Source organism: Stigmatopora nigra, chromosome 22 (assembly GCF_051989575.1).
Source record: "Stigmatopora nigra isolate UIUO_SnigA chromosome 22, RoL_Snig_1.1, whole genome shotgun sequence".
Lineage (NCBI taxonomy): Eukaryota > Metazoa > Chordata > Actinopteri > Syngnathiformes > Syngnathidae > Stigmatopora > Stigmatopora nigra.
The window spans coordinates 1,829,136-1,852,240 of NC_135529.1; the positions used below are offsets into that span (position 1 = coordinate 1,829,136).

General features: G+C 40.5%; 5 protein-coding genes across 8 annotated transcripts; 3 read left to right on the forward strand and 2 right to left on the reverse strand.

Moving 5' to 3' along the window:
• The first annotated feature begins 43 nt into the window (after positions 1–43).
• LOC144215731 (high choriolytic enzyme 1-like) lies at positions 44–2,025 on the forward strand. Its single transcript, XM_077744842.1, has 7 exons — positions 44–113; positions 386–431; positions 552–704; positions 867–984; positions 1,300–1,478; positions 1,553–1,634; positions 1,841–2,025. The coding sequence occupies exons 3-7, from the start codon at positions 578–580 to the stop codon at positions 1,962–1,964; spliced, it is 630 nt and encodes a 209-aa protein (XP_077600968.1). The 5' UTR covers positions 44–113; positions 386–431; positions 552–577; the 3' UTR covers positions 1,965–2,025.
• Positions 2,026–2,307: 282 nt separating this feature from the next.
• LOC144215725 (alpha-mannosidase 2C1-like) lies at positions 2,308–8,868 on the forward strand. Its single transcript, XM_077744828.1, has 26 exons — positions 2,308–2,493; positions 2,596–2,721; positions 2,793–2,916; positions 2,987–3,057; positions 3,118–3,295; positions 3,375–3,564; positions 3,823–3,929; positions 4,036–4,146; positions 4,216–4,308; positions 4,382–4,498; positions 4,742–4,837; positions 4,946–5,091; positions 5,277–5,400; positions 5,476–5,597; positions 5,682–5,767; positions 5,888–6,034; positions 6,101–6,180; positions 6,282–6,376; positions 6,791–6,895; positions 6,984–7,140; positions 7,353–7,496; positions 7,581–7,690; positions 7,767–7,846; positions 7,929–8,071; positions 8,147–8,250; positions 8,324–8,868. Exons 1-26 carry the CDS (start codon positions 2,393–2,395, stop codon positions 8,439–8,441), a joined length of 3,075 nt encoding a protein of 1,024 aa, XP_077600954.1. The 5' UTR covers positions 2,308–2,392; the 3' UTR covers positions 8,442–8,868.
• Positions 8,811–11,894, reverse strand: LOC144215729 (endonuclease 8-like 1). The gene is made up of 10 exons (XM_077744840.1): positions 11,599–11,894; positions 10,619–11,077; positions 10,420–10,539; positions 10,226–10,334; positions 10,049–10,133; positions 9,820–9,941; positions 9,713–9,740; positions 9,274–9,344; positions 9,027–9,189; positions 8,811–8,941 (listed from the first exon to the last, which is right to left on the reverse strand). Exons 2-10 carry the CDS (start codon positions 11,059–11,061, stop codon positions 8,895–8,897), a joined length of 1,188 nt encoding a protein of 395 aa, XP_077600966.1. The 5' UTR covers positions 11,062–11,077; positions 11,599–11,894; the 3' UTR covers positions 8,811–8,894.
• Positions 11,127–22,619, forward strand: LOC144215726 (semaphorin-7A-like). 4 transcript variants are annotated; one of them, XM_077744833.1, is made up of 16 exons: positions 11,127–11,385; positions 14,907–14,989; positions 15,260–15,399; positions 16,694–16,735; positions 16,807–16,902; positions 17,047–17,128; positions 17,256–17,366; positions 17,693–17,835; positions 18,017–18,195; positions 18,933–19,041; positions 19,425–19,620; positions 19,986–20,098; positions 20,389–20,534; positions 20,628–20,686; positions 20,797–21,117; positions 21,929–22,619. In XM_077744833.1, exons 1-16 carry the CDS (start codon positions 11,363–11,365, stop codon positions 21,943–21,945), a joined length of 1,860 nt encoding a protein of 619 aa, XP_077600959.1. In that variant the 5' UTR covers positions 11,127–11,362; the 3' UTR covers positions 21,946–22,619. The 4 variants fall into 4 exon arrangements, with proteins under 4 accessions (XP_077600959.1, XP_077600957.1, XP_077600958.1 ...); XM_077744831.1 differs by having other exon boundaries at positions 11,128–11,385; positions 14,797–14,989; XM_077744832.1 differs by having other exon boundaries at positions 11,128–11,385; positions 14,800–14,989.
• On the reverse strand, positions 12,019–13,697 carry LOC144215732 (COMM domain-containing protein 4-like). The gene is made up of 8 exons (XM_077744843.1): positions 13,587–13,697; positions 13,337–13,408; positions 13,205–13,270; positions 13,082–13,121; positions 12,870–12,989; positions 12,603–12,683; positions 12,317–12,493; positions 12,019–12,238 (listed from the first exon to the last, which is right to left on the reverse strand). The coding sequence occupies exons 1-8, from the start codon at positions 13,587–13,589 to the stop codon at positions 12,201–12,203; spliced, it is 597 nt and encodes a 198-aa protein (XP_077600969.1). The 5' UTR covers positions 13,590–13,697; the 3' UTR covers positions 12,019–12,200.
• Positions 22,620–23,105: the final 486 nt, after the last annotated feature.

The window sequence follows — 23,105 nt, forward strand, 5'->3', positions numbered from 1 at the left end:
GCAGGGATTCCATCTCCTTCATCATCTTGCGCTCCATCATGATGCAGCTCATCACCTTCAGCGTCTTCACGCTTCTTTTCTTCTCTCAATGCAGCTGGGCATCCAAGGAGCAGGTTAGATCCCCTTAGTGTGTGAAAATGTCCACTACTAAAATGGTTAAAATGGAATGATTCTATTTATACATATCTGAAGTGCAAATGCTTTCCTTGCACTTTAGTTCTGCATAATTGTAATTATCAGTTATTTAAATCTGTATGAATGCAGAATTTCAGAATTTTACTTGTATATTATGCTATGATTTTTAACAAGCTATTTGATTTGGAAAAAAAAGGTGTCATTTCAACATGTTCTTACTGACTACTTGGTTGGTTGGTTTCTTTTTCAGGAAGAGTCTGTGTCTGAACTTCTGTGGAAGGCCAACAAAGATGTCGGTAAAGTTTCTTCAAAGTCACACTAAAGGGTCAATGGTGTACTCAGTGAATGTGTCAGACAAACATTCTGAACACAAACCTATGTCCGCGTAATGGCCACTTGGTGTAATCTTTTAACAGTTCACACGGCAGAAGAGCCACTGGTGATGGATGACATCGCTTACGACAAAGACGGCGAAAGAAATGCCGACCAGTGCACGTCGCGAGGGTGCATGTGGCCAATGTCCGCCAATGGCAGAATCTACGTGCCCTATGTCATCTCCACGCATTACAGTCAGTACCCTTACTTTCTCTTGACAAACACAGTCAAAATCCAATCTATTTCAATTAAGGGGGAATTTTTCCCCCCTCCTTAATTCAAAGTCGAATTCAAATGAAGTGTGCTTCATACACCGCCTAAAGTCCCGTTATAAATGTCATTTTTTCTCAATTCAGCATCACGTGAGCGCGCCATCATTGAGCGCGGCCTGCAGTCTTTCAGCGACGTCTCCTGTATTCGCTTCACCCCTCACAGTGGCCAGAAAGATTACATTTATATCGTGTCGAACAATGGGTATAAAGCTTGCCTCCTTATTAATTCCCAACCATGACCTTGTTCCACTTTGATATGTGAGAGTTTGCTTTTCTTGTCAATAATGCAATAATGTTCCACAACCACATAATGCTTTACAATTGCCTTGTACAATTTGACCAAAATCATGCCCCCATTTTATAACTCTCCCCATCCTAAACTCAACCACACCCTTTTGCAAGACAGGCCCACGCTGTAACATTAACTACCCTTATCTTACATGCTTGAAAGACATGCCCCATCTTGCAGGCCGCAGATAGACACAGTACACTCGAACTGACTTGCTGTCTCTTTCAGGTGTTACTCGTACGTGGGTCGGCGTGGCAGTGCTCAGACCTTGTCTCTGGACCGCAACGGTTGCTTGTACCACGGCACCGTCCAACACGAGCTGCTCCACGCCCTCGGGTTCAATCACGAGCAGTGCCGCTCTGACCGCGATCAGCATATCCGCATCCTGTGGCAGAACATCCAATCTGGTCTGCACTCTTCCGCTCACACACACATTCGCAAACCATACTGCATGTTGAATGCTATTATGATGTCGATTCAGGTTTGGCGTACGCCTTTGACAAGATAAACACGATCAACTTCGACACGCCGTACGACTACAACTCTGTCATGCAGTACCATAGGTTTGTACAGTTGTTGTTTTTTTTGCCACTCGACTGCAAGCATTTTGGTCTATGAATTGTACTGTGTGATTTTAAAAAAAAAAGCAATCTAATGGCTGACTACACCCAAATTGAACAGCCAATCACACATTGTACTGTTTATATACTATATACTATAATCGCCATTACGATGTTGGCTAATAATTGTGTTTTTGAATGGCACGCAGGTATGCATTCTCCCGCAACAACCAACCCACCATGGTACCGACTCCCAATGCCAACGTCAACTTGGGCAACGCTAACCAGATGAGCAAGAATGATATCGTCCGACTTAACTCCCTCTATTGTTAAGAAATATTGTAATACTCAATACTTCTTGCTCTTGACACTGCATTTCGAACATCTTACTCTAAAATTTTGAGAGTCCAGATAAGATTAAGAGTCTAAATCTTATCTGGACTCCCAAAAGTCTTCTTCTTGCCCTGGTTTGAAAAGGATTTTTAGTAAAGACCAACATAGATCTTCCATTCCTCAGCTTCATTTATGTGATGATAATAAATAACACAAAGCAACATTTAATTTGCATGTTACTGAGTCATCTAATTATATCTGGCGCCCTCTTCCGTTAGTATTCAGCCGCTGTAATAATAGTTTATTAGACACTGTCATCTAGTGGCCGAATGGGTAAGAAACATTCACCGAGGCTACTTCCGGGTCACATTGAGCTTCATTTGCTCGTTCATATTGTTCACAATATTACAAAATAATCATCTTTAGTTATGTATCATCAACCCGTGTTAAAGAACCGGCGTACTCTGTTGGAGAGAGCTGAAAAGTTCGTTTCTGAGGTTTATTTCACAGACTGCAACCTGCGAGGACGGTAAGCATATGTACACAAACAGTATAAAAGCTCCCTTGTCTGTGTTTATTCTTATTATTAATATGAATGCATGTAAATACGAGTGCAACTCTTTTGTGCAAGGTTATATGGCGAAACTCACCCGCTGGAATCCGTTAGTTCATTTATGTCCTCCAAACGGATAACATTATCTGAAGCTCAAACGCAGCAATTCAGACCTTATAAAGTTGGTGATAACTTTGGACCAACGTGAGTATATTTCACACATCACACGTGGGGGGGAAATAAGGTGATATGTTTTTTTTTTCATTTGTGTTGAGGTGGTGGACATGTTGGTTTAAAGTAGTCCTGAAAATCCCTTCGTCTTGGAAAGGAAAAGAGGTTCATCTTCTCTGGGAGAGTGATGGAGAAGTGATGCTTTGGAGGGATGAAAAACCAGTTCAGGTCATCAAAATGATCACCTGTTAAATCTGTTTAGGATGCTGAATGGATGTTCTGTGTTCCTAATTTGCAGAGTCTGACTAAAGAAGGCGAAAAGACAAGTTACATCCTTTCCGATTGTCTGACAGAAGAGGAAGAACACACGTGAGTTGGCAATTTTGGATATAAATCTATTCAGTTTTTTACTCTTCTTTTTGATTTTAGTGTGAACCTCTATGTGGAGTTGGCCTGCAATGGCCTTTTTGGAGCCGGTCAACGGTCAATGATTGCGGCTCCAGATCCAAACAAGACCTTCTCGGTGCAGAAGGCGGAGCTGGTGGTATTCAATCGACCTGTCAGAGAGCTATTAACTGATTTTGAACTGCTGATTGACATTGTGAAGGTAGTCGACCCCTTTTTTTAAGGCCAAGTCAGCCAAAAGAATCAAACGACAAAAGCCGTGTAATTTGTTTCTTCAATAGGAACTGGGTGAGAACGACCAGCGGAGTTATCAGGCGCTATTCACCGTCAATGAAATGGTTAACGTGAGCGATCCGACCGATCCTAGCTCCTTTAACAAAGCACATTCTTTGGCTCACAATTTTTTCAGCCAGAGCAACGGCAAAAGCCAACATACTGTCCATGCCATGGGTCACTGCCACATCGACTCAGGTCTCTGCACTAAATATCCATACTTATTGTGGGCGGGGCTTATTTACATTAATTTGCTATGGATCTTACTGTTTTAGACATATGTAATGGTCAAGATTTTTTGTTTTAGGTTACAGAACACTATTTAGTTGGTGTAATGAGATGAGTCAGAATTCTATATAATAGGAACTACGCTTTAATGATGATAATAATGAATTGGAATTATGAAAAAGTAGCTGTACTTTGCTTGTTTTGATTCTCTCTGCCTCTGTCCTTTAGCTTGGCTGTGGCCTTACGATGAAACCATTCGCAAATGTGCTCGGAGCTGGGTGACCGCCATCCGTCTCATGGAAAAAAATCCAGAGTTTGTGTTCACGTGTTCTCAGGTGAATAATTAGCAAACATTGGTAGTTGTCCAAGTTGAAACGGATTGGACACGTATCGCCGCGCTAATGCAGCAAATCGTTTTCAAAGCCTTTTACTGTCATGCAGGCCCAGCAGTTTGAGTGGGTCAAGAACTGGTACCCGGGACTGTTCTCTGAGATTCAACGTTTCGTCGAGCTGGGAAAGTTCATCCCAGTTGGAGGGACGTGGGTGGAAATGGTGAATGCTGTGAGAGATTACCCATCATGTATTCTCTTAGTGTATTTAATTGCATGCTTTTTTGGGCAGGATGGCAATCTTCCCTCTGGAGAATCCATGGTAAGGCAGTTCCTTGAGGGCCAACATTTTTTTGAGCAACATTTTCAGAAAAAGTGCAAAGAGGTAAGCAATTGGCCCATGAAAATCTAAGGAATGCTTGATTTGGTTACTTACCCTTTTGCTTTGTTTGATTTAGTTCTGGCTTCCAGACACATTTGGCTACTCAGCCCAACTCCCTCAGATAATGCAAGGCAGTGGAATTTCCAATTTTTTAACGCAAAAACTCAGTTGGAATCTTGTGAACACTTTCCCGGTAAGTTATGCTTCAGAAAGTACAGTAAATTGAGAAAAAAATGTTAAACTTAAAAAAAAAACGTATATTTAGTGCCATTGAGCATGATAGATGTCAATTCACGTAGCTTTTGTCATTCTTCTATTATTAATCTAAACAAACAAATGTTTATTCGGTGCCAGTTCAAAGAATAAAATATTCCTAACGCTCTCAGTAACCATGGCATTTAGTTCATTTGATGAATTCTTTTTCTAATTCCTAAAGCACAGCTCATTTTTCTGGGAAGGACTTGATGGCTCCAAAGTCTTGACTCATTTCCCACCTGGAGAGTCCTATGGGATGATGGGCAAGGTTGAAGATGTGAGTAAAATGTCCTTTTCCTTTTGCGTCTCAAAAGAAGCAATTGGCATATTCCCATTTATCCACTGCTTACATTCTTGTGGGTGCCTCTGGTCTGTCTGTCCACAGCTTGTAAAAACCGTTAAGCAAAACAAAGACAAAGGTCGGGTCAATCACAGTGCTATATTGTTTGGATTTGGCGACGGTGGAGGTGGTCCCACGCAGTTAATGCTGGATAGACTGAGGCGGGTCCAGGACACAGATGGCCTTCCCAAGTCAGTTCCTTTTTCCGGAACAATTTAGTACTTTTCCAATGGGACTGGGCAAAGCGCAACCAACGGCTTGCCAATATTTTGACCACACCCATGCCAATTCAAATCAAAAGGATATTATTCATATTGATTCCGTCATTATGGTTGACCACTGCCTATTTTCATTATACTGGTTTTGTCTCTGCCAGGGTTAAAATGTCCAGTCCTGATGAGTTCTTTTCTCAACTTTGGGCTGATTCACAACTTTTATGCACCTGGACCGGAGAACTTTTCCTAGAGCTTCACAATGGCACGTATACCACACAGGCGCAGGTATAGACGCATACATATGTGAACATTATCATGTTAAAATATCCACAAAGTGTATAAAAATGGTAAATATTCCAGATCAAGAAGGGCAACCGCCAGTGTGAAACACTTCTGCATGACATTGAGATTGCCAGCAGTTTGGCACTTTGTCATGATAAAACCTTTCAGTATCCTGTAGCAAAACTGCGAGAACTCTGGAGGTCAGGATTCACTTATTCAAGCTGACTAAATACACTTTGTATGCTGTTACATGTCGATTTCTTATGATTGTTTCTTCCTCGTAGGCTTTTGTTGTTGAACCAATTCCACGATGTAATCCCAGGTACTTGCATAGAGATGGTAGTGGAGGATGCACTGAGATATTATGAAGGTATGTCGATGTTAGCAAGTAGATTACTTGGCAAAAATATTATCAAGGCTGGTTGCTAGCTAAGTGCTTGGCACAATTGGATGATGTTAAATTTAAATAAAATCTTGTGTGGGTCATCAGATATCAAGAAAACTGGTGCTACACTCCTGCAAGAAAGTCTCAGTGCCTTGTTGTCCAAGGGTGAGGCCACAGGTGTCTTTAACTCTCTGCCATGGGAGCGCCTTGAGGTGCTCCAGATACAAGATGGCCCCGGAGAAGATCATTTAGGTATGTTTGATATACTCAACAATATTTTGACATTTTGAGAATATGTTTTTGTCTCTCATATCGCAGTTCTAGTGAGAGCTCCTAGTATCGGTCTGTGTCCTATTAAAGACACAAAGCCTCAGGCTCCAGTCTGTGTTACTGTTCAGGTATAGTGAAGGACAATTAATTATAGCCGATGGCTAATATGTTTCTTGAATATGCATTGTGGGAAACCATGTGTAGTGAATTTGTTGTGTGATTTTTACAGGCTGATGGCAGTGTCTTGATGGAAAATGGGATTATATGGACTGTTGTCAACAAAGATGGCACACTGAGATCATTGGGTTTGGTCAAAGCCAACAGGTACTCGGGTTCCACAATCAAATTGTCTATTGAAGTTGGGATAAAAGTCAGTACAGTGGTCCCTCTACTTACAAAATTGGTTTGTTCCAAAAGTGGTTTTGTAACTTTTATATTGTCAAAGTATACCAATTTTGTGTGAAGTCTCAGACAAATACAAAAAGAGAAAAAAGATAAGAACATTCTGAATTTTATGGGATGCATTATTAACAATAAAACACAGGATGCTACAAGAGGATGTTTAAATTTTTGAGATTTCGAGTTTCGTAATGGGAATTTCTTGCATATCCAGAGACAAACTGTTCCTATTAATGCCTTTCGTAACCTGAATATTTTATAATAGAATATATTAAAATACATCCTCACAGGCTTTAAAACTAAATATGGGAACAAATTTCCAAATGAATGTTTTTTCAGGGAAGTCATTTCCGATGGCTGTAGCGGTAACCAGTTTGTCATATTTGATGACGTACCCCTATATTGGGATGCTTGGGATGTAATGGACTATCATCTTCAGACAAGGTGTGAGTCATTCATGTTACACCCACTTTTCTCTGAGCCATTGCCAGTGACCTTAAAAGTAAACCGTCACACCACCCTCTTGTTACAGGAAACCAATGGTGGGGGTGGTAAAGCCTGTCCATGTGTTGCTGTCACATGAGCTCAGAGTTAGTGTCGGCTTTACGCTCAAGATCAGCGACAACAGCACAATCACACAGGAAATTGTCATGGATGCCATGTCTCCTTACATTAAGTTCAACACACAGGTACGTGCTCTTAGAAAGGTTTAGCATTTCACAGAACGTAAAGCATTAATTGGCTGAAATGTAAACAAAGCCAATGTGATTTCTTTTGAGCGTAAATAACCATAGATACTTGGAACAAAACAAACTTATTTCACCAACTGCATCTGGAGTTCACATGGTGGACCATTTGTGCATTATTCAGATCATAAATGGTGTTACCGATCTGTCCGCAGGTAAACTGGTTTGAGTCACACAAGTTTCTCAAAGTTGAATTCCCAGTGCGAGTGCACAGTCCCAACGCAACATATGAGATCCAATTCGGACATCTCCAGAGACCGACACACAGGAATACATCATGGGACTGGGCCAGATTTGAAGTATGTTACCCATAAATGCGCAACATGGACCAAAATATTGGGACCGTTCCCCTGCTTGATGAATGGTGTCGCTTCTCTTTTCAGGTTTGGGGCCACAAATGGGCCGATTTGTCAGAGCACAATTTTGGAGTGGCTCTGCTCAACGACTGCAAATACGGCTATTCGGTCCACAAGAACACAATGACGCTTTCCCTGTAAGATGCACAATTTTTGCAAAGTTTGCAGTCAGAGTGAATGGATGTATACACCTCAATATTTTCTCTGTCCCAGGTTGAGGGCACCAAAGGCGCCGGATGCCAACGCTGATATGGGGACACACAATTTTACCTATGCAATCATGCCACACACAGGTTGACATTCAATCTATTTGAACAAGGAGGGAGTCAGTTCTTTAAAATAAAAGCTTCTGTGTGAGCATATTTTGCATTTTAGGTTCCTTCCAAGAGGCAGCAGTCATCCAGTGTGCATACAACCTCAACTTCCCATTAAGGTTAACATCGTGCTCCCCGGACACGATGCCCTGGAGTGCCTTTTCCATCAGTCCTGCTAGTGTCATCATTGAGACTGTCAAGCAGGTATCCTATTCAGTTTTCCTATTTGTCTTTTGAAAACAAGACCCTTGGGTCCACCGCTGGTCATTTCACAATCAGGCCGAGGACAGGAAGGGAGCCCTTGTTGTCAGACTGTACGAGGCACACGGCGGCGGTGTGAGCGCGACCCTCCGCTCGACGTGTCCGGTCAAGGAGGCCTGGCAGTAAGTAACCTCTCATGGTTTTCTTCCTTTAATACATAATTGTGTGGGACTGAAGTGTTTTTTTATGTTTCAGTTGCGATCTTTTGGAGCAAATTGACAAGACTGAGCCTTTGGAAGTGACTGGTGGTGGTGGAATCAATCTTAACTTCACTGCCTTTCAAATCAGATCACTTTTGCTCGTTTATGTTTAACAAGTCATATTTGAGCAAGTCTTTGAAGGTTTGTCTAAAATGAAGCCACAAAAGTCAATGAATGCATTTTGGAACTCCACCAATTTCATGTTTTTTCTAATTAATGGCCAAAATAGTTCCAACGGTTTCCTTAACCTTAATATTGCTTGTTGTTGCAGCTTACATTTTGAATGTGATTTTCCAGTTTGGTCATGTAAAGTACATGGATGGTGTAATGTAAATTTTGGACAGCTTTTGACCAAATCACTGAATGCTTCTCCAGGTGTCAATTATGAAGAAAAAATGAGAACTCTGCTCATTATTACAATATTGCAAATTACTGTGAAATGTCCTTTGAATTCATTTTCATTTTTTCAACTACAATTTCAATGATGTTTAGAAACAACTTTATTTATTTAAAAAATCAATAAAAAACAGTATTTCAATATACAGTCAGCCCTTCTTTTTTTGTTTTTACTTGACATTCTGTTTTGTCAGTCTACAGCTGCGCCTTCGAGAACCTGCGAAAAACAAAGGTGAGTTTTCAATGCTGAATTTAAACATTTTCTCAAGTGTCATCCCTTTGCACCCTGTCAAATTCTTCACCTTCTTCTGGCTCTGTCTTGTTTATTGTCTTCTGTTCAGTGGATTTCTTTCTTACTTTCCTTTGGCGAGTGGTTTCTTGAGGCAAATCCTCTCTCTTTACTGCTTTAGCTTCCTTTTTAACTGTTTTGTTCTTTTGCGTACTTTCAGATTGTTTCCTGGCCCCCTACGATGTGGAAACACAAGCACAAAAGTTGTAAGTAGATAGTTTTTTTCCTAATCACCAGTTTCAAAACATAATCGGTTTTACCTTTTTGTTTTGGATGTAATCATGATCCTCATCTTTTTTTATTCTCTTTTTGGCCTTTGGTGATTTAGAATCTGGTGTTTGAGAAAATATATAACTTAGAACTTTCTCTTTTCTTGTAATTTAATGAAAGCCTTCCCAGTTGAAATGATTCACCTATGTACTAATTTTCAATGGTAGTGGATGAGTTAAGGGCTACAAGTAACAAAATACTAAAGAGGTATGTAAATATTGCAACAACAACAACAAAAGTACTGTAGTAAAACAAAAAAATAGAAAAAGCATTCCCCCCAAAAATGCATTGAGTCCATCTATTGTTCAACCTATGAAGTGCCACAGAATGTCGACTGAATTTAAGCTTCTTGTGTCACCAATATTCAATGATAATTTCATAATTAGCCAGAGGCAAATATAACTGGACCCTTGTTTAGATGCTACTTACTTTTAGGAGCCATTGGCCCTGGATCGCCCTGAAATATAAAATAAAAGTTGTTTTTAGTCACTAAATGTAAAAAAAAAGCATGCTGAACAGGAATTTCAATCACCCACTTTGAACCACATAGTCCTGCCATTATGGTCGCGCAATGACTTCATTCCCTCCACATAGTAACACCGTAACCAGGCCTTGAAGGCAGAGTAGTCCGCCTTCTCCGGATCGTAACCTTTCCCGCCTAGGGCGTACATAACAAAAGGCTTTTTCTGTTTCGCTTCAAGTTGATGCTCTAAATCTTGCTCGTGACTGAAATTAAATCAAGACAGTGACGTCAATGTGGCCCACCTAAATTGACCACCTCCAGGGGAACTGTGTGGCACAGTTTGAGGAGATCGGAGCTCTCTTCTTTCACTTTGATCTTTGTAGCTGTCTTGAGGGCACAGAGATAGACATTGTTTCATGTTGAAACATTTGAATGTGGAGTAGAAGAAGAAGAAAAACGCTCTTTTTAATCAGGTTCACCTTCTTGTCCAAGATCTCATCTTTCACAGGCTTCTTTTCTTCCCACGTTTCCTCGGAATCTAGGCCTTCTAGCACAGAACGGGCAGGCACGAAGGGTGGGATGTTTAATCTAAAAAAAATCATACAAACGTCAAATCAATTCCCCCCCCAAAAAACAGATGTGTTTTAGTCTGTTAAAAAGCATTATTTTCCACCTGTAAAGGATTTCAGCCCTGAGATAGTTGCCGATGCCATTGAAGTACTTCTGATTGAGCAGAACTTCACAGATTGGCCTGTCAAAGGCACGGTCGGAGAGATGCGACACCACATTATCCCTGCAAAGTTGTTATAAGTGCATCATGTGAGGGGATAACCTTTTTAGATTTGATTCTCACGGTGCAAAGCATCCCCAACCTGAAGCTTTTGTACTCAAACATAATGCACGGTCCTCTGTCGGGCTGCCAAGTTCCGTGAGGCTGCCAGCTACCAAACCTGCGTGCGTCCACGTAGCTGAGCACTCTGCGAGGTTGTTCCATGGAATAAAAGCACAGATGGGCATGCTTGGGCAGCTCGTCCTCAGCGGTGAAGCGGAAAAAGCCTGACATGCCAAATCGAAAGACAATGTCGACAGGCTGCTGCCCCTTTTCGGCTTCGGGGCGATCGCTCTTGATGGGCGTCAGCGTGAGCTTCACTTCCTTCCCTCTGGAAGTGGCGCTGATGCGGAAAGCCTCGCAGATGAAGGCCACGTCAGGATTTTTGCTGACCTCTGATTTTTTCACCGGGCCGGCAAAAAGAACGCCCTCGCACATTTTGTTGACAAAAAGGCTGGCCAGGTGCAGCTCCGGACCCTCTGGCATCACTCCTGTTATGTAACTGCACACAAACATTGGTTGATTCATGCATGATGCGCTGATAACATCCTTACGACATAATCGCACGCCATAATTAAAGCTTGGATTTCTATTTATTTGCATGTAAATGAAAAGTCTGTTTTCCAATATAACCCCCCACCCAATCACCCACCACACCTGGATCTAGTACAATCAGGACCGTGATCAAGTTCCTGGACAGCTTGCTAATTAGTTGAACATTGTGTCGGGTTGTCGGTGGTCATATTTTTTCCTTTTTTTTTCAGGTTGCAGGTCTTTTTGGTTTCAGATGAGCACCGACGAACCGATCAGGTAGATCCTCAATTTCATTTATTTATTTGCCACAATATTCATTCTGTTTTCAATGCATACTGTGCATGAACGGATTTTGCGTGATAAAACAAAACGATTGCACTTCATACCACAAAAAAAGTAGATTGACAGGCTGTAAGTTGTAAGAACTGTTTATACGCTGCAATTTGTTTATTGCATTGACTGAGCCATGAGTTTGATTTAAGTTCTTACCTCGATCGGGGAATAAAAACGGTGCTGCAGTTTTACTTGAGCTAAAAGATCGTTCGCAAAGTTTGTGATTATATGTACTGTCAATTGCTTTAGTTATAAAACGCCTTCCCTCCAGCGTGCGAATTACCAAACACATTTTGTAACGTAACCGCCGTTATCGCGAGATCTCCATGACAAAAAAATTCAGCCACTTTTAACATTTTCCTCCCGAAACCACATTTAAATGCGCGTTTCAGATATTTTGTAATAGAAAAATCTTAAACTAATGATTTTAAAGCCTTAAAGAACTACAAGGGAGTCATAGTGAGCACGTGTCTTGCAATGCATGCTGGTAAATGTAGTTAAACCTGATTTTGACAAAGAAGGCCATTGAAATTAATACAATCTTTTATTGAACATTTTAAACAATGTTTCATAATATTCAGTATTTTAAGTCACTCATCTGACATTTTTCCATTATACCTGTATTATAAAGGTAGAAAATACACAATTTGAAGTAATAAGCAATACATTAAAATTATACATGACAAAAAAAATGAATGAAACTGAGTAATTGTGTTCAGTTTTTAAACAAATGAGCTAATAGGTTAATCTGTTGCTTATTACAAATTGTTCATCATGGCTTGGGCTTGCTTGAGTTCTGGAAGAAAAGAGTCAAAAACAAAGAGTTAGAGTGAAATCATTGCTTGAGAAAAGATTATCTGCAGTAGGGAGAAACCTGAAAGCAAGACTCTGAACTTGTCGGCAGTGAGCGAGACAACAGTGCTCCGCAAAGTGCCCGACCCGGCTTCTTCGCTTTGAATCTTAAGCTGCACAATTGCTTCATTGACCTCCTTCATCTCGCTGGAGCTCAAAATGTAGTCCACACGCCATGACACGGCCTCCAGTCTACCCACTTATGTCCACACAAAAAAATAGTTTTACTGCCATGCCTGACTGCTACTGACGGTGGTAGACACCCCATCCATATGACCTGTGAGGGTTGACAAACATGCAATACTTACATCTTAAACTTGTCTCCCTCAGTTTGTCCTGCACTGCAGAATGCTTATCTTCATATGACTTGCACAGCCCCATTGTGTGTTCTGAAAGAAGGGATATTTTTTTAAATGAATCCAAATCACTTGAAAGTGATTCTCAAGAGAATTTACATTGCAAATTCCACCAAAAACTATTCCCATTATGACAAAGGATCAACTATGTAAGGACAGTGCATGTACAATAACAATCGACAGTCATAAGACTGAAAAAAAAATAGATGGAAAAAAAACCTTTAGGCAGGCCGAGCTGTTGCAGTTCACTGGACAAAGATTCACTATCCACATCATGCTTTGCAGCACTGGACAAAATGAAGTTGAGCACGGCCACACTGGCTTTGATGTCTCCACTATCTGTTTGGTGCAAAATTATAGTGTCACACACACTTGCAGCCTGATATTATATCAAACAAATGCTTATGCATAAATTCCCCCTTTTCACTTACCAAACTTTGCATCGGCTGTAAGCTTGGTGACTTTGTCATACTAAAATACAAATACAAAACACGTTCTTGGAGTGAATATTTTAGGGAAAATTTATGTTTTAAAAAAGTAAAAAGTAGACTTACATCAATGGCCTCCCCGAAGAGACCTTTCAGTACTTGAGCACACAAGAGTTTCATCTTTACACTAGACTGTCACAACAAGATGCTCAGGGTCAATCATGGCGTTTGCTAGAGGAAAAACCTGTGAAAGCTTACCATTTTCGACAATGTGCTGATTTCTGCAAGCACCCAATCGGGGCAGTCTAAATCTCCGCAGAATCGGAACCGCTATAGGAGACAAAAATCGTCATTAACGGCGATCAGGCAACGATTTCACTTATTAGCCCGGCTGCGACGATAATTTTGGAGAATAGAAGCAAATGAATACAGGTTTCATACATTCACCAATGTTTAGAGGAAGATATATTGCAATAATAATAAAAATAGTGAAACGTAGAGGTTTTACCATAGCTCTGGCTGTCTAACGCTGGGCGAGATGCGGATGTAAACAGGAAGTATTTTGGAATGTGTCGTCTGATTGGACCGCTGAGTTCGGGTGGGCGTTCTTTTCGTGCGCGTCAAGTCCAGAGCTAACGACGGTGATCCTCGTTTTACGACGGAATTATTGGCAAAAATAGATGTCCAATTAATTTTACAGTGAGACAGTAAAATATCGTCGTCAATGGCAGCCAAAGATTTATTTAACTGGGGCAGACAAAATTGATGTTTAAAAGGCCTGCCAAATAAGTTAAAGCTTCAAAAGTGAAGACAAATTAGACCAGATACTGGAGATTTTGGACCTTTTACGTGCTTGCTGTCAATCAATACCCTTGACTTTTTAGTATGTTGTTTGGTAGCTTGTTTATCATTATCTGTACACAAACTCATACATTCCAATAAATAAAACATGTACGTGGGTCTAAGGATTCTCCCACCGCTCGCCGCAAGCCAGCCGTTTCTAAATTTCTCATTAAACAACGCCCAGATAGAAAAACAACACATAAACACCCGATGGAAAGTATATTTTGGTTGGCTTTAACTTGTAGACAGACATCGCTTGCCTGCCAAGTTTTGACTGAGGGAGTTGTCAGGAAATTGAATTGTTACCCGTCACGGCACTTTTCTGCACTCATCTTCAAACATTTAATGCATTTGACACAAATGACCAAAGTTACTTTACTGGATGTTTCATTTGATTTCTAAATCCAGAACATAAATATTTGTGGACACAGAATAGTACTTGGCGGTGAGTAATTTTAGACATCCTAGACGACTGATGTTTTGTTTTGCAGATGCAGGGCACACCCAAATTAGTATTTTTACCAGACAGCTCCTTTCTGTTGTGCCAACACAAAGATGAATGTCAACATGTTTATGTTATTTTCATTATTACTGAACACTTCATTTCATTTAACATGTTCCGACTTGCCTGTGGAACAGCAAAGAAAGAAGCCTTATGTAGGGGATGAAATGCATTGATGTCACTTACTTGCTTTGGAATTGAGAGTAAGTATGATAATTAAAAAAATGAAATGAGAACAAAATTGTACAAAGAAACATCTTTGTATATTTTTTATTCTTATACTACTGGGGTGTTTTTTTATGGCATAACTGAAAAAATCAACAGTTTAAGTAAGTCAAGGGGTGACGATGCCCATATAAGGCACTTCCTTCAGCAGAGGGCGGTAGGGAGCGACTTTTATTAGAAGCAGCATTCGCTTGAGGATGGCCACTCTCGACGGCACAAGATGAAGCTCCATCAAAGTCTGACCCTGTCTTTAATGAGCCTTTTTCAGTGGACGCTCCTCGTCGGCTCGGAGGACTCACCAATACTTGGAACAAGGAATATTCCCCGACTTCTGACCCAAGGTAAACCATCCCTGCATGACATCTATGATTCAAATTGATGCTGAAATGGGCATAGAATTATAGGGAATTGTTAAACAACATTTAAAATTTAATTTCATTATAATAATTGTAATAAAAAAAACTGTTAAATTTGTTACAGTAACTCAGTGAGTCAAGGTTTTTATCACAAATGCACAGACAGACATTTGACCCAATATGTTGTGGAACTCTGAATGACCTTCACCAAATTCCAGTCTGGTGCTACTGACACATTGTAACTTTATCTTCCAGATATCATCAGAGGCACATTTGCCTATCCGCTCCATCAAAACCACACCATTTTGTTTTATCACGAAGACTCTGGGGAATTTTACGTAGGAGGGACTGACTTTGTGTACAAGCTTGATTTGGACCGCTATCAAATTGCTGAGGTTGGTACCGCTGTTCTTTTCTGCACACTTTTTTCCAAGCGCATCAGCCGCAACCACTTGCCCAGAGGAGTGGTTGGGACAGAAGGAGAGATAATTCAATTACACTGTAAAAGATGGGGGAAATTATTCGCTGCATTGTACGTCTGTTGCCGTTAATGGAATATAAGAATATAAAAATAAAAATTTAACGGATGAACTAATAGAGGTATCCAAGTTACACTTGAATCCTCTCCGAGACAGTTTTTCTTTGACAGCAATTACAGAGGCGATAAAATAGCGTAATCTGAGAGAATGATCTTTAAATCATGGCCACAAAATGGTCTAATCTGCCTACAGCAAATGGCCTATTTCTGCTTTTTTTTCTATTAACTCTTTCATGCAAGAATTACTTAACTTGCCCTTTACATTTAACTCATCGCCTGCCATTGACGCCAAATCCAGTATGACTGATTTAGTCAAAATAGATTGGACATCTACCACTGTAAATGGCAGTAATAGAGGAGACTTCATGGCCAGTCCTCATATTTTAAAGTAATTTGACATTTGTCAACGTCACTGGTATAAGATGAGTCAAATACTATAAAATATTTTTAAAAAAAAAGACTAGACTGGCGATTCAGAGTGAATTTCTGTACAATAATGGTTTTTAAAAAATACTGTGATTAGCATTGTTTTTTTTTAGTGTGACAAAAAAAGTCCCCTGTAAAGTGTTTAAGTTTATGAGTTAACATTTGAATAGCTGTTCAATCTAGTGACTACTGTCGTGTACATGGCCCAGAATTGGACAAGTCCAACAGAAAAACGCAGGAAGGTCAATTCTTGAATAGGGAACTTTCAAAACATGAGAGGTTACTCAATTTTTTGTGAAATGTAACATACAACTTGTATTCCTCAACTTAAGAACAAGAAAATACATGATGGTCCCACTTCTAAAAATAAGGCATGAATAATGAAGCCAGACTAAGCTAATTTGGCAATACTTTTTCGCTTCTTCTTCTCATTGTGTTGCAAAGGTTGAAAGTTTGCATACAGTAAGTCCCTTCCACCTCCACTAAATTCACAAAGTACGCTGACACCAGCATGTAATGTAGATAAATGTTTATCTTAATGGTTGAGATGCTTTCAAACCTCACCACTGTTGCAATTCTTGAAGGGTTTTGGGCTATAATCCATCAAGGTAATGTTATTTCTCCGCTAGAAGACATTATCTTAAGTGGCATTTGCGAAAAATGTGTCTTTTTAGTGGCAAAGCATTTGTGTACGCAGTCACAAACATTTGACGTAATCCCCGCAGGAAATCCGTCTGGGGGCTACGAGTGACGAACCGTGCCTGGAGGTTAGTAGTCATGAAAAAGTTTAATGGTGTTTTTTTGTTATTGTTGAAATAACACACGGTGGGTTTAATAGGACCCCTGTAAAAACGTCATCACCGTCATCGAGAAGTTTGGGGACAGTTTGTTTGTCTGTGGGACCAATGGACATCGACCTCACTGTTGGAAACGGGTAAGTCCTTGACTGTTTAAGTCCTAAGGATGTAACCAAGTTGCTCTTTGGGTCATTCAAGGCAGGTTTTCGGGGTCTGCTCAGGTTTTATCCTCTGTGTTGAGCTTCAAACTTCCTGTTGACTTTGCGCTATACCGTTTCCAGGGCGCCGATGTGACGGAGGATCACAAGGGGACGGGATTCTCTCCATTTACGCACACGCAGAACTCCTTGTCTCTCACAGTTGGTATGTTAAATGTCGCTTGTTGGGTGTTTCTTGAAGATGGAAGAATGTGACGCTGTGTAATCACTATCCAGATAATAGGTGATTGATAATAGACAACGGATGCCTGTATTTGTTTCTGCTTTTCTAGAGGAGGACCTGTATACCGCGGCGCCACTGGATTATGATGGGAGCTCCTTGCAGTTCAGGCGCAAAGCAGGAAGGAGGGCCAATGTATGGATGTATGACACTTGGGTCTCAGGTAAAAAGTCGTTGTGAGAATTATAATGCCATGGTCTTCCTTCTCGTAATTCCCAACACATGAATCTTGCAGTGACACTTAAAATAATGTACGATAGTATTTGAACACCAATGCTGCCTCAACACGATGTGATATGAATATGATATCCAATTAACATTGCATTAGTGACCAGTTTCTGAGCCCACATATGGCCAAAGTCAGCCAAGATTGGCTCCAGGTGACTACTGACACTAATAAAGACTCAGCTGGTCAATTACAGGCTATGTAGAGAAGCACGTGCTCGGCAGTGGACACCTTGACGGATTAGTATTGTCATCCTCCTACAGAACCCACATTTGTGTCTGCCACTTGGGTGAAGCGGATAAATGACCCCAACAATGAGAAGATTTACATCTTCTTCCGTGAGAAGAACTCCGACCAAAACCCGGAGGCCGACCCGTGGATTTCCCAAGTGGCCAGAGTTTGTAAGGTACCTGAAACAATGGATACTGACTCAAATAACTTCAGGCAAAATTCCAATTTCCGTAGACTGCCACCTTCCCTAAAAGCTCAGTCTGAGTCTCGCAATATGGGCCATAAACTCATTCTCCGTGACGCAGAGGACAACGTCTTGCGCATTACTACCAAGTTCTTTCTTTCATGTTTTCCAGACGGATGAAGGCGGATCAAAGCGATTCTTCCAGAACACGTGGACCACTTTTCTTAAGGCTCGGCTGGTCTGTGGCTTTCCGGAGGAGTCTCTGTATTTTAATCGCCTGCTGGACGTTTATGTCCAGCATGCCGAAGAATGGCAGGACACTCGAGTCTATGCCCTCTTCACCAGCAGCTGGTATGACACTTTCCCTTCCTTGTTTTGCGTAGCAACCGAGTGCAAACTGACGCAAAATGCAAGCTCAGCATGTGTCAAACTGGGACTCAAGTAACCTATGTGTTGAAATATATACTTACTGTTAACCCATTGCCAACATTTAGTATTTTATGAGTACTATAACATTCATGATTCAGATTGTGGATTCATTTTTTTAAATGTACTAACGCCCAACCCCTTTGAAAAAGCAGTTACTGTCAGCCCCCTCTCTTCAAATGCATTAGATGTCTATAGCCGTAAATTGCAGTGGGTGGCTTAATTGTGAAATAATTAATACTAAATTTTCTTCATGACAAATGGTAGTATTTTCAGTTCTTACCTAGTAAATGTGAAGTGAATCTGTTTGGGACCATCCCTATTTCATCAAAATATTTAAATAAGGCAAAATGACTTGTTTCTAAGGAAATTCAATTTAACCCTGTAAGAATAACACCAGGAAAATTCTAAGAACGTAACATTGAAACTATGAAGACATGGGGTGGAGGAGTCTGTTCTTGTTTGTGTCACTCCCACTGGTATTAGTCAAACGCAGAAAGTAAAAACTAGAAGATTTAGGTTTGGTTAGGTTAGGTTCGGTTCAGTTAGGTCAGGTTAGGTTAGGTTAGGTTAGGTTAGATACGTGAAGTCAATCATTGGATTTGAAAGACACGGGTTCATTTACATCCACGCTTATTAGACTACGTTTATTTATCTTTCAGGAACGCCACTGCAGTTTGTATTTATTCCATCCAGACTATTGAAGACATTTTTAACAACTCCACCTTCAAGGGCTTTGACAAAGCTGTTCCGGAACCGAGGCCAGGAACTGTAAGTGCTATGTTGGTATGACACACAAACTCCAATGTTGCCATGAATCACATGTGCTTGAGTATGTGCCGTGTGGACTTGTAAAAAGCCTTAAACAAATGGGTGGACATGAGGAAAATGTCTGTGTGAATCACCGCTTCCAATGAAGGCTGCTTTCCAGTACCCTCGCCTACTCGCCATAAACATTAACAATTACTGAAATTTGATCAGCGATGACTACTACCAGTCCTCCCAGTTCAAATGAATTAGATATGTCGTTGACAGTGGCACTGTTAAATGTATAACTTTTGGTAAAAAAAAAAAAATAACAATAATTTAGGTCCCACATTCTGAATATGTTATTGTCCGCATGATGTATTACCGAAATGTGTTGTGTGTTTCAGTGTGTGCAGAACAGCCGCGCACTGCCCCTGACAACCATCAGAGTGGTGCGGGATCACCCTGAAATGAGTGACTGGGTCCACTCTGTGCACTACACAGCTCCGTTCTATGTCAGCAACCACAACTACACCAAGATAGTTGTGGACCGTGTCCTAGCAGCGGACCGGCGCATGTACAGCGTTCTTCTGCTCGCCACTGGTATGTCCTGTTTGTTGTGCAACAATGCGCTTTTGGACTATCTTGAGTCGATTCTTTGACTATTTTTGTCGAGGTTCAACAAAGGTGCATACATCCTGTGCTCCCTCCTCTATACACACTGCTAGATTTGTCTTTAGATCAAAGTGTGGGGTTTTTCTAAACTTCATTTTGTATTCACTTGGTTTGATATTTGCATTTGTTTGATTATTTTAAACATTAAGTGGGTAAACTATGCAAAAACCAAAATAAGGGAATTTGAGCGAGGTAATACTTTTTCTTACACTCTTGTAGTATATTAAACATGTATTTTCAAATCGTAACAGGTAGTGTATGTAAGCATTTGATATTCTTATCGTCCCATACAGACTCTGGGAAGATCCACAAAATTCTAGAATTAAGATCCGAACCTTTCATCATCTCCCAAACCAAAATCCAAAGTCAGTCCAGTTTACAGTCAATGAAACTGGACTCCAAAAAGGTACAACACATCAAAATCTTTTTAAGGATGTTGTGCTTTACTACTTGAGTGCTTTCTGTGAAGGTTCAGCTGATCTACTGAGTGCTTTTTAGCTAAATGTTTGTTTTGTTAAACTACAATCTTAAAAGGAGATGGGAAATTAAACCTTTGTTTCATGAGCACACTCGCTGCCTTCAATGAGTTAACTTTGTTTCCTATTGGCTTTAAAGGTGTTGTTAGGAATTTCTAAGCAGAATTTTGAAGACCGCTCTACTGTGTGTGTGTGAATAATTTATTTCTCTCCTTGCCAGAAAAAACTAGTGGTGAGTTTTGCAGAAAAAATCTATGTGCTGGACCTCCAAAGTTGCAATGAGCACAACAAATCCTGTGCGGATTGTGTTCTGTCTCGAGACCCCTATTGTTCCTGGACTAAATCTGGATGCTCCCCAACTGTCCCGTAGGTTTCCTTTGTCCATTATTTGTCTTTCTGCAAAAAAAAGAAAAAAGAAAATGGAGTGAACCCTTAACATGTATTTTGTTGATTTCACAGTGACGGCATTCAAAATATAATTGAAGGGAAAAAGAGTGTATGCGCTGTATCAACACCAGGTAATGAAAATCCTGCATACTAAGTGTCACGTTATATACCTTATATAACACCAATGTTTTATTTTTCCTCTGTTATGGTCATCGTTTCCTTGTTGTTTTGTTTTTTGAAGATTATAGCACATTCAACCGGACCAGAAGGAACGCCGCCTCGTCTGTTGACGTTGATTTGACTCAACTGAATGTTCCTATGGACGTCCCTTTCTACCTAACGTGCCCGATTGACTCGTACCACGCGGTCTATACGTGGAAGCACAGAGACCAGAGCAGCCCTTGTCTTCAGATGAGCTCCACCTGTCTCCTCCTCATCCCCGCCATGACGCAGGACAGCTACGGCAGCTACGAGTGCGTCTCGGAAGAGAGTGACTATATCAACCCGGTGAAGCGCTATCATCTCACGAAGAGAGAGGACCACCTTTCAAAGGCCGACCGAGGTAATGCGTCGGGAGTAGCCGCCCAGACATTGTGGATCACACTTAGCCTTGCCCTCTTTTTGAACTGTGTACAAAAATAACTGACGTAAAATATTGATTCACGTCCTCATACATCCAGCTAAAAAAGCTAAGAAAAAGTTTTTTTTTTCCTATTTCAAAAAAAAACTTTTATTATATGTGCAGGGAATGTATTAAGTGACTTTTATCATAATTTTGAGTCACGCTGTAGCATTTCAAAAAACATCTTAGACACTAATTATTATTTTTTTGAATACTTTAACACTCCCTTGCGACTTAAAGAGCTTTACAGATAAATCTCCAAAAGGCAAAAGTATTTCAGTGATATATAGTATGTCCCTATTAATTTAAACTGCTGTGAATAATTAATGCCCACCTTAAGGCGCTATATTACTATAGCTTTGCTCATCTACTGTATCGATACATTGACAGTACTGTGGTAAACACAACTACTGTAAACGACTGCCGAGAATACTTCGCATAGGCTGACACTGACGGTAAAACATATTTAATTTTTTAAAATTGTCCCTGCCACACTGACAGTTCAAATGGATTGGACATCTAACGTCATCAATGATGGCAAAACGTGATCATTTTCCGGCAGCCTTTCCCAATCAGCTATAATGGGCGAATCCTTGAATGTATAGAATTTCAGAAACACTAGCACAAGTGACTAAATATCTTTAACACTACGACAGTAAGAGAGGAATCTCTTAGACTTTCCAACTATTTTGAAAGGTGAAACTGAAGGAATCCCATTTTTTGTGTGTGTGTGTGTCCTCTCTGCCCTCAGCTTCATCCACAAAGTGAGTCAGTGTGCTGGATTGCATGTTCACACACATATTGAGGTGATTTAGACCCCATGGAATGTTGCAGTCTGGCTCTCTCCCAGCCAAATGTGCCAGTGTATTGTGCTGTGCGCACAAGGGTGGAGGTAACCCAAGTTTTTGGATGAATTTCCTTCTTTTGTTCCCTAAGCACCACCTACCTCCACCGATAACTAATGGACAAGAAGGCCTTTGTAAACTGTGCAATAAGACAGCAAAACCTCTCAGAAACCGTCTTTTTCATTTCTACTGGTAATGATCAGTTTAATTTGACTTTTTTATTTTTTAAATATATATCTATATATATATACATATATTTTTTGTGTACCCGGGCGAGATTAACTTTAATGAACATACTGTCTATTTATTAACATATCAATATCCGGTACAAATTTTATAATGAATCTTGTTATATTATCTGAAGTTTTTTCTGTATGATTAGTTTGAACAACCAATAAGTATTATTTTTTTTAGCGTGAAGGTGATTTTTATTTTGTTTATTGTTACAAATAAATCACAAAACTTACTTGGTCCAGCAAGTAATTTCTCAATTGTGCAGGTCAATACTTTGTTTCTGTCTAAAACTGCTTCGTTGCCAATTGGTCACAATTGGGAAATTGTTAGCTGGCAGCATGTGAGTATACATCATGCCTCCTACCATGTTGTTCCCAACCACACTCTATCTAACCCCTCTTACTTCTTGTTTCCACGCAACGTCACATGAGAATGTTGCAGCGCCACCCGCTTGCTATGGACCGTATCAGGTGTACATTTGGTGGGTTGTTTCTGACACCACCTCACGAGGATGTGAGCCAAACTCTATTTAGAAGAGAAGACAAACTTGGATTTGGAAAGCTTAGCTTTGGCTGATTGGATTGTAACCAGTTACGCTTGAATAAGCACATTGAAGATCTCACCCCTCTTTGCTGTCGTCAGCTTTAATTCTGCATATCAGCCTGTACTCTCACTCAAGGCCTTCAAGGACAAGGGGGCCTTGAATGCCTTGGGGATTGGCCGCTGTTTAGGGCAATTGTCACATTTCCTGTGCACAACATGTATGCTGTAGGAAGGAAACCCGACTCAAGGAAAACAAAAATGGGCTTTCTTTGGAATCTCAAAGCAGTTTGTAGAAAAATCCCACCC

Coding starts and splice junctions, on each gene's coding strand:
- LOC144215732 (XM_077744843.1), bottom strand. Junction 13,122..13,204: donor TCTTCGGGGAGGCCATTGAT/GTAAGTCTACTT, acceptor TTTGTATTTTAG/TATGACAAAGTCACCAAGCT. Junction 12,239..12,316: donor GTTCAGAGTCTTGCTTTCAG/GTTTCTCCCTAC, acceptor CTTTTCTTCCAG/AACTCAAGCAAGCCCAAGCC.
- LOC144215726 (XM_077744831.1), top strand. CDS start 14,869: ATGAAGCTCCATCAAAGTCTGACCCTGTCTTTAATGAGCCTTTTTCAG. Junction 18,196..18,932: donor GCCCTCTTCACCAGCAGCTG/GTATGACACTTT, acceptor TTTATCTTTCAG/GAACGCCACTGCAGTTTGTA. Junction 20,687..20,796: donor ATGCGCTGTATCAACACCAG/GTAATGAAAATC, acceptor TGTTTTTTGAAG/ATTATAGCACATTCAACCGG.
- LOC144215731 (XM_077744842.1), top strand. CDS start 578: ATGGATGACATCGCTTACGACAAAGACGGCGAAAGAAATGCCGACCAG. Junction 1,479..1,552: donor GTGGCAGAACATCCAATCTG/GTCTGCACTCTT, acceptor ATGTCGATTCAG/GTTTGGCGTACGCCTTTGAC. Junction 1,635..1,840: donor TCTGTCATGCAGTACCATAG/GTTTGTACAGTT, acceptor AATGGCACGCAG/GTATGCATTCTCCCGCAACA.
- LOC144215725 (XM_077744828.1), top strand. CDS start 2,393: ATGTATCATCAACCCGTGTTAAAGAACCGGCGTACTCTGTTGGAGAGA. Junction 5,598..5,681: donor AAACTGCGAGAACTCTGGAG/GTCAGGATTCAC, acceptor TCTTCCTCGTAG/GCTTTTGTTGTTGAACCAAT. Junction 8,072..8,146: donor TCATTGAGACTGTCAAGCAG/GTATCCTATTCA, acceptor TTTCACAATCAG/GCCGAGGACAGGAAGGGAGC.
- LOC144215729 (XM_077744840.1), bottom strand. CDS start 11,061: ATGCCAGAGGGTCCGGAGCTGCACCTGGCCAGCCTTTTTGTCAACAAA. Junction 9,942..10,048: donor CCTGGAGGTGGTCAATTTAG/GTGGGCCACATT, acceptor TGTACGCCCTAG/GCGGGAAAGGTTACGATCCG. Junction 9,741..9,819: donor GCAGGACTATGTGGTTCAAA/GTGGGTGATTGA, acceptor TTTATATTTCAG/GGCGATCCAGGGCCAATGGC.